Source organism: Abramis brama (assembly GCF_963993115.1).
Source record: "Abramis brama genome assembly, chromosome: 18".
NCBI lineage: Eukaryota > Metazoa > Chordata > Actinopteri > Cypriniformes > Leuciscidae > Abramis > Abramis brama.
In genome coordinates, this window is record NC_139980.1 from 34203165 (window position 1) to 34213164 (window position 10000).

The 10000-nt window shown below is 38.8% G+C and overlaps 1 protein-coding gene across 1 annotated transcript in view; it reads left to right on the top strand.

The window, feature by feature from the left end:
• The window catches only part of LOC311068766 (uncharacterized protein), a 28266-nt gene that overhangs the window by 3811 nt on the left and 14455 nt on the right, over positions 1–10000 (top strand). The window contains exons 6-11 of the mRNA XM_084091394.1: positions 1032–1157; positions 1726–1848; positions 3661–3783; positions 7713–7835; positions 9051–9173; positions 9405–9527. Coding sequence (XP_083947520.1) covers positions 1032–1157; positions 1726–1848; positions 3661–3783; positions 7713–7835; positions 9051–9173; positions 9405–9527 — 741 coding nt within the window. The remainder of the gene's footprint in view (positions 1–1031; positions 1158–1725; positions 1849–3660; positions 3784–7712; positions 7836–9050; positions 9174–9404; positions 9528–10000) is intronic.

The window sequence follows — 10000 nt, forward strand, 5'->3', positions numbered from 1 at the left end:
GCATCTATGCATCGCAATATTTTATTTAATTTCAGTTAGTTAACTCTTTCCCTGCCATTGACGGTACAAATCCGGATCAAATCGCAGGCGAAGAAGAAGCAGAAACAAGCGATAGAAGCACATGAACAATAACGCGATCATCATAAATCAGATCTGCCGAATGTTATTGAGTGAAGCGTCGAACACATGAAGAGGAAACGACTGAAGCTCTGAGGATGTTGATGGACTCGATCTAACGCTGGCGGGAAAAGTAAGGAAGCTTGTTTCCACCACCAAATAATAATAAAAAAAGAAGTATCTCACAATTCTGACTTTTAATCAGAATTGCGTGATATAAAGTCGCAATTGCGAGTTATACATTCACAGTAGTGTGTTATCAAGTCAGTATTGTGAGATATAAAGTATTTTTTACCTTAGAATAAATTTTACCAAATTTTTTTTCTCAGAATTGCATGTTTATATCTCGCAATTCTGACTTTATAACACGTAATTTGAAAATATAAAGTCGCAATTGCTTGTTATAAAGTCAGAATTGTGTGATATAAAGTATTTTTTACCTTAGAATTGGACTTTACATCACGCAATTGTGTTTATTTCTCGCAATTCTGACTTTATAACACAATTGCAACTTTATATCACACAATTCTGACTTTATAACACACAATTGCGACTTTATATCACACAATTCAGACTTTAAATTATGTAAACTCGCAATTGTGAGAAAAAAAGTCGCAATTATCTTTTTAAATGTTTTATTCTGTGGTGGAAACAGGCTTCCATAAAAACATTTATAACAAAAACATTTATTTCATGGTTTTAGTTTTAGTCATATCTAACCCTGTGAAAATTAGTGAGTGCATTTATAAAAAAGCATGCAGTTCCCAAATAATTGACTGGTTGTTTTTTGCCTGATTATTTGTTGAATATCCGTTAGTGTCTTTCCCAGTGATGATGAGTGTGTTATGAACACGTGTAGTTTTCTCCTGTAATGCGGTGTGTGAATATATGACGGATGTTCTCTGACTCCGCAGACATGGACGAGTGTAATTTCGAGGAGAGCTGCCGGAGGGAACTGGGTAACGTGTGTGTGAACACAGAGGGAAGCTACACGTGTGTGTGTCAGGCTGGATTCAGAGAGGACCGGGCTGCGTGTGTCGGTGTGTGTCGTTGTATTATTCTCCTGTGTGTCTTACACTGCGTCATCATTTCCTCTGTGTCTGAAATGAATCTAGAATCAGGTTAGAGATGATGTTGAATTCTTCCCTACTGTGTGTGTGTGTGTGTGTGAGTGAGTGCGTGTGCGTGTGTGTGAGTGAGTGCTTGTGTGTGGGTGTGTGTGTGTGTGTGAGTGCGTGTGTGTGAGTGAGTGCTTGTGTGTGTGTGTGTGTGTGTGAGTGAGTGTGTGTGTGTGTGAGTGAGTGCTTGTGTGTGGGTGTGTGTGTGTGAGTGAGTGTGTGTGCGTGACTGTGTGAGAGTGTGTGACTGTGTGAGAGAGTGTGTGTGACTGTGTGAGTGAGTGTGTGAGAATGTCATTCATGATTTACTACTAATATAATTAAAGGAGAACTCCGGTCAATTTTAACGGAGTTCTCCTTTAAAAGCATCCTTACCGTAACTACATTATTTTATATATTTTTAGTCTGCAGAGTAAATCCTTTAATATGCAACTCAAGTCAGATTTCAGCTTCATTTCTGTTGATTTGTACATGATGATGTGTTGTGCAGATGTGGATGAGTGTGTGGAGGAGGAGCGTGTGTGTGTCGGTCGAGGGGAGTGTGAGAACACACCGGGCAGTTACAGGTGTGTGTGTCAGCATGGTTACCGTGGCAACGGCACACACTGCACAGGTGAGTGACATCACAGTGCCATCTGATGCAGGGTTTGTGAGGGGGCGTGGCTAATTGAGTGCATTAGTCTCCGCCCACTTTTTCAGTGGCGTTGGTTCCGCTCCATTCATTTCTCCCATAGGGATTTTAAAAAAATGTTTGTTAAAGTCCGCGTGAACCGGAAGTTGCAAACGACTTTTCTCCAGTGTTGTGACGTATTTCCCAGTGAAACGGAATATTGAACAGAGGGCAGGGTTTTACTCTAGCGCTCCTCCTCTCCATCTCTGCTCATAGCAGACTAACGGTTTGAGGGGAGTGGTTAAGCGTTTCCCAACCCAAGCCGTCAAACCGGAAGTAACTTTTACTTTGATTAAAGATTACGACGGCAAACAATTTTTTTCTGTGTATTAACTTGCACGGATTAACGGCACGGATTAATTTTTCACCACAAGACTAGTAATATGCGCTAACAAAGTAAATAGGGTCAATTTTGATTTCAGTTGGACGTTAAAGCATTATAAGCTGTGAACCAAGCTGACCAGCTACGAGGAGAATCAAAACAATACAAACTTTGATGTAAAGCAAAAAAATATAAGAAAATCGGTCAGAAATACAAAGGTACAAAACTGTGAACTTAACGGCTTTAGTGAGGGAAAGAACTACAATCCCATGAAGCATTGCAAACAACATAATCAAAAACTACACATTTAAAAATGTTGAATATATATATAAACAATAAGTTTATTTCAGAATATGCATATATATTGAAATTGTATTATTTTGAGAGTGTAGAGAGAGTGGGCAGAGCTAAGGAATTATTTTGGTGTTTTTTGATTGTTTCGACTCTCTGATTGGTGGAATTTCTCTACAGCATCATGGGTAATGTAGTTTTCACCACGAATTCCACTATTAAACATGATTATTTTAAAAAATAACACATTTGGCCAATACCATCTATTAACAACCTCATAGCTCACAGTAGGTCTTTCTTTGAAGGTTTATAAGTAATCTTTAAAAATCAATTTCCATATGGAGAAAATGAATGGAGTTTTTACTTCCGGAACTCGACTGTTGCACTCTATGATTCATTAAATCATAAAATGTCAAATTAAAATGAATAAATATTTTAACCAAAACTAAAACCATAAAAAACTTTATTGTTACTTAAAATAAATGTTAACTGAAATAAAATAAATATAATTTTTAAAAACTTAACTTATTTCATTTTCATTTAGTTTAACTTTATGTACTAAAATAACTAGAACTAAAATACAAATTTAAAACTATATAGACATATAAAACAACTAATAAAAATGACAAAAAATCACAACAAAATTGACTAATAAGTTTTTTAAGATCTGTTTACATTAGGTAATGCACTGTGAAATAACATGAACATGAACCATTTTATTAACTAACAATAATACATGCTGTAAAATATTGGGTTACACTTTATTTTAAGGTGTCATTGTTACAATGTAATTATACATTTAAGTACTGAGTAATAATAATGAGCTACATGTGCTTACTATAGGGTAGGATTAGGATTTGGTTGAGGGTTAGTTGCATGTATCTATGCATAAGTTACTGTTATTACTATGTTAGAGCTGTTCATAGAACCGCGTATACTAAATGAGGCAAGGGTGTCGAGTTACATTCAAGCTATTTTAAGGCATGAAAAAACATTTTCACAGGAAAAAGCATTTAAATATGTTATTGTGGTGATCAAAGATGAGTTTTAAGAGATAAAATGATTGACATCAAATGTTAGAGCTGAGAGAATCTCAGTGGTATAAGCTAACACTGAATCTGATTGCCGATGTGTCGACGCAGATGTGAACGAGTGTTTGAGCGGAGATCACGGCTGTGACGTCAACGCTCGCTGCGGGAACATCATCGGATCGTATTTCTGTCAGTGTCTTCAGGGATACAGCGGAGACGGACACTCCTGCTACGGTCAGTGTGGGATCCGGATGTTGGGATGATGATGAATAGGGATGTCAATTTACATAAATTCCCATAATCGATCATTGTTTAAATGAACGATCATTTAATCATTAACCTCAACCCCTTAACCCCTCATCCTTCCCTCGCAGTTTGTAACACATCTTTCCCTCGTGGGTCAAAATGACCCGAAGCCCTAAAATTATATATATATTTTTTGTCCATTATATTTGTCCACACTCACTTATTTCATTTTGATAAGATTTTTTCTAATTTTGAATGCATTTTTTTGGAGATAAAAAGAAAAAGAAAAAAAAGATTTACCTTTAAATTGCTAGATTTGATCAACAAATAATTAAATAAATATTAATTTAATCACATTCCTCTCATTCTTTCAACTTGAATTCAAAATAACTCAAATTTTCATGCATAACTCTTTTAATTCAGCTCAAAATATCTTACATTGGGAGTCTTTGTCGACCTCTTGTGGGAAAAATAATAATATAAGATGATTTTTCATGACTCTAGATGGCCTTATAGCTCTATATGGAGTAATTGAGCTGTTCCTCTGGGTCCTAAAGTCAGTTCCTCTTCAGTTTGCATTCAGAAACACATGTAGACATTATAAAATCATTTTTGGGTAAAGTTTTAGCATTTTTAGGTTTGAATTTTGAGCATTGTTAGGTTTTTCTATGTGTACTGAAGCATTCCTCGCATTCCATTCATTCCATTAAATTTCAAACACAAAACTCCTCGAATCCATTAAAAAAAAATTGTGTGTATTCGTGGTTCAAGTGCGAAAAAAAGTCCTAGGGTCTTGGACCCCTCTGATGAACACTCAATTTTATTTTATTTTAAAAAAAAAATAGTTTCGGGTCAAAATGACCCGAGGGAAGGATGAGGCTTAAATCCGCGGAGGGCGCTACTAAGTTATCACGGTACTTAAAGTCCTTGTACTACCTTGTAACCAATCAGATCAACATGTGATCGTCAACCAGTGGATCTCTGAGCTGAGTGAGTGAGTGGAGGCGGGGCTCATTTGCATATTCATAGAACCGCGCATACTAAATGAGGCAAGGGTGTCGAGGTACATTCGAGATATTTTAAGGAATTCAAGGAAAAAAACATTAAAATATGTCATGTTGGTGATCAAAGATGAGTTCTAAGGGATAAAATGATCGACTACAGGGGGACTTTAACAACCACGTGCTTAACCAGTAAAAAAATAGGTGTAAAGCTTGGCTTTACAGTGAAAACAGGGAATATGACCATCACTTAACAAGTGCTTTTAAGCTTGCTGACATATTAGAAGTGCTTTATCTTTATGCGTAAAACAATAACGGCTTTACACAAAAATGTGATCTGTAAAATCATCCTTCATATCATATAGACTTATGTCATCATATATTGCTGAAAGGTCTAAACTAGCAGAATATAACAAGCATATTTGTTTCAGGGTGTATTCACACCAGGAAAGTCCGATAGTTCACTTGCTTTGGTCCGGACCAAATACAATGTTCATTTTTTTTGTTTGGTACGGTTCGCTTTCACACTGCTCTTTTTGCAAGTGAACCAAAATTTGTAAACAAAACCACACGTGTGCTAAAGTCGTCTATTCATTGGACAGGAATTGTCAAGCAGGGAAAAGCAGGAAGTGCAAAAATAGGCTCAGCATGAAGATATTTTGTAATGCAATATTTGTTCTTTTACTGATATAGGGCCCTATCTTGCACCCAGCGCAATTGACTTTGTACACCGACGCATGTGTCATTACTATTTTGCACCAGCGCACAGCGAACTTTTCCCTCGGCAGACGCACGTCAGTAAATTAGGGAATGAACTTGCGCTCCCGGGGGCGGTTCAGCGTAAAGAGGAGGCGTGTTCCGGCGCAAACGTTCCCTGGTGCTATTTTGCAGTTCCAGAAAACAATTCCGCCACTGACCGAAAAAAAACAGTTTAAAGTCAGTGGCGTTGCGCATGTTATTCATATGCTATTTTAAGGGCGCATGCTTGGCCATAATCAATGTAGCGTGTGCACAACACACATACACTTCTCTCATCTACACACAGACGCAGCAGTTCTCATTTTTGCAAATCATACATTATTACGATAGATAGATAGATAGATAGACAGTTTATTATAAAAGCATAAATGTGTAAGCTAGATGTATGCTTTTATACGCCTGTTTAACCGAAGCTAATCTGGGTGTGTTTCTCCATCCCCAATGTCACTTCTCTGTGTTTTACGGCCCTGACGAGAACGTCGGTCTCCTCGGATGTGAACCGCTCCTGGTGTCCGTCTGGCAAATCCGCCGTTATAATAGCAATCCGCCGTGGAACAAGCGCGCCTGCTCTTAAAGGGAATGTGAGATGTCACTCTGATTGGTTTATTTCACGTTACGCCCAAACCACACCTATGAGTAATGAAGCTTCTTCAGACCAACACATTGTAGATTTGCGTCGAGTGCAAGAGTCAGTTATCCCGCCGGTATAATAGCAACAGCGCCCGAGACCCGCCCACACAGTTACTTGCGTTTTGCGCTTGATACTTGCGTTTCAGATCGTTAAAATAGGGCCCTTGGTGTTATTCTCTACAAACGCAATATGAAGAAACTAATGAGCATCATATGATACAATGTCATCTATACAATGTTGTAATTAGGATTTTGCGAAAACGAAGATGTGCTGCAAGAGGGTTCTGGCGGAGAGAGCACGCTCTTAACTGATAAAGTTCAAACATTATTAAAAACAAGTGAACAGTCAGTAATAAAATAAGAACAAATACACAAATTACAAGCAGAGATAAATACTAAATAACAAAGTTACAAAGTCTAACAGTAGTATTCAGGTAGGCTACAGAAATTATTAAGCCTAAATGTAAAATAACACTATTTGTTCACTGAAGAAATTAAATATAGTTTTATCTTTCTTAAAGTTTTTTTATTTTATTTTATTAACTAGTGCAAAATGCCCGTGCAAAATCTGTTTTTGAGTGTGTTTTTAGTAGCCTAATTGTTGGTTTGATGTGTTTGAGTGCTCATTGTTACAATTACACAGCAAAAGTTCAGTGACATTTTTATATGTGCATGGTAGAAAGCACAACGTGAACTATGTGAATATGCTGATGCCCGTGCAAAATCAGTTTTTGTGAACTGATCGCCATCAAAAAAGTTCAGGAGATATTTCTTAGCGATGGCTGATTTCAACAGTTTCAATATGATAAAAAATAACTTTTATATTGATTCAATGGATTAATTGCATTTTGAAAAAAAAAAGTGTCATGAATTTATTGCATTTTTGGGGGAAATAATCAGTCTTTGAAAATCAAAATCTGGATTTGAATTTTTTTTATGTTATTATAACCTAAAGATGCTATGTGAAAGTTTGAAACAGAAAATAGTGGTTTTCATCTTGTCACTTTCTTGGTAAAGAAAACACATTTTTACTCAAATGAATCAAAATGGATTTATCACGTTTTGGAACCAAACTATAATATTCAAAAGTAATAGTCCGCACCCGAGTGCGATTGCTGTATTCACACCAGCCCAAAAGATCGAAACGAACTTGAGTTAGATTCAATCGGACCAAACAAGTCAGGTGTGAATACACCCTCAGTTAGAGACCAAACTATACCAAGTGTTTGTATGATAAATCGCCACTGACGCAAGTATAAACCGTATACACACACGATGCTTCTGCAACACGATTCGGTGTGTAACTTCATAAAAACATTAGTAAACCATAGTGGCATATATTTATTTAGGAACAAACACAACATAAGACGATGCGTAGATTAGGAGTGACATTGACAAGCTGCTTCGCTTCAGTTGGACTTCCAGGATCCCATCTTGCTTATTCTACCATCGAGTTTTATTGATTAAATTATCAGCAATTAATTAATTGATCATTGATAACGTTGCTCTTGTGTTTGGCTTGTTCAGACGTGGACGAGTGCGCTCAGGATAACGGATTCTGTGAACACAACTGCACAAACCAGCTGGGGACTTACAGCTGTCGCTGCCGCGCCGGATACACAATCACTGCAGATCAACACAACTGTACAGGTACACACACACACACTGCTGACACACACACACACACACACACACACAATCACTGCAGATCAACACAACTGTACAGGTACACACACACACACTGCTGACACACACACACACACACACACAATCACTGCAGATCAACACAACTGTACAGGTACACACACACACACACACTGCTGACACACACACACACACACACACACTGCTGACACACACACACACACACACTGCTGACACACACACACACACACAATCACTGCAGATCAACACAACTGTACAGGTACACACACACACACTGCTGACACACACACACACACACTGCTGACACACACACACACACACACTGCTGACACACACACACACACACACAATCACTGCAGATCAACACAACTGTACAGGTACACACACACACACTGCTGACACACACACACACACACACACACACACTGCTGACACACACACACACACACACACTGCTGACACACACACACACACACACAATCACTGCAGATCAACACAACTGTACAGGTACACACACACACACACTGCTGACAGACACACACACACACACACTGCTGACACACACACACACACACACACTGCTGACACACACACACACACACACACACACACACACACACACACAATCACTGCAGATCAACACAACTGTACAGGTACACACACACACACTGCTGACACACACACACACACACTGCTGACACACACACACACACACACTGCTGACACACACACACACACACAATCACTGCAGATCAACACAACTGTACAGGTACACACACACACACACACACACACACACTGCTGACACACACACACACACACTGCTGACACACACACATGCACACACACACACGCACGCGCACACACCAACACACACACAGACACACACACACACACACACTCACTCTCACACACACTCTCACACACTCTCACACACACTCTTACACACACACAGACACACACAACTCAACTCAACTCTCTCAAACAGTTTATATTAATTTAATGCAGTTCCTTTCAGTTCAGTGTAGTTCGACTGAATTAATTTCAGTGCAATGCAACTGAGTTTTCTTTATTCAGTTTAATTCAGTTTACTTTACTAGCACGACATCTACCTGTGTATTTGTACTGCCAAAACGTATTTATTTGTGGTCAGTGAAAGTGGTGCACAATGGACTAAAAAGTGTGTGTGTGTGTGTGTAGATGTGGACGAGTGTGTGAGCAGTCATGACACATGTGAACAGACCTGCACAAACACAGTGGGGTCGTTCCTCTGCTCGTGTGGAGACGGGTACCAGCTTCACATCGATGGACACAGCTGTGTGGGTCAGTGCCGTTACATTTCACATTACACTCAATTAAACCAGCGGTTTCACCCTTTCAGATGCTCTCACACGATACCATAATGTAAGCACACAACTGAAAGAAATATATAACACTGTGCAAGTGGTTTTTGGATATTTTGATACAAAATTCTTACATATTGTACCTTTAAAGAGTTGTACCCTTCTGTGCTGGAGCTTATTTTCTGTGTGTGTGTGTGTGTGTGTGTTATAGACATCGACGAGTGTAAGCTCCAGAACGGCGGCTGTTCTCACGAGTGCTCGAACACAGCAGGCGGTCACGTGTGTCACTGCCCCTTCCCTCTTCTACTGGACCGTCACAACAGAACCTGCGTCAGTACGTCTCGCATGCCTGAGTTAGAGTACGCGGGGGGGGACTTACTGATTTGGGGGCCCTAAGCGATTCCAGGTATGGGGCCCCAACAGTCGAACTTTTTTTTTCTACATTGTTGTTAGGATCTTTAAAGGTCAATGCGCAGCCTTCAGATGTCACACTGCTGCTGGATTGGCTACAGCAGAAAGAACCATGAATAGAATACACAAGTGTTGGAAACTAGGGCTGCACGATAATGAAGAAAATTGCGATAACTCTTTAAATAATGTGATATTCGATATACGATACGATACTGCTTAAAGTGTATAAAATAAACTTAAATTATCTTTAAAACAAATTTAAAATGATATAACCTACATATGAGTTTTACATTCTTTTTGTGACGAGAAAACATCCCTAAACTTCTGACAGTGAACATCAGTGTAAAGCTCGGGGTTCAGGGGTTCAGGTTATCCTTCATTAGGGTTATTAAACAA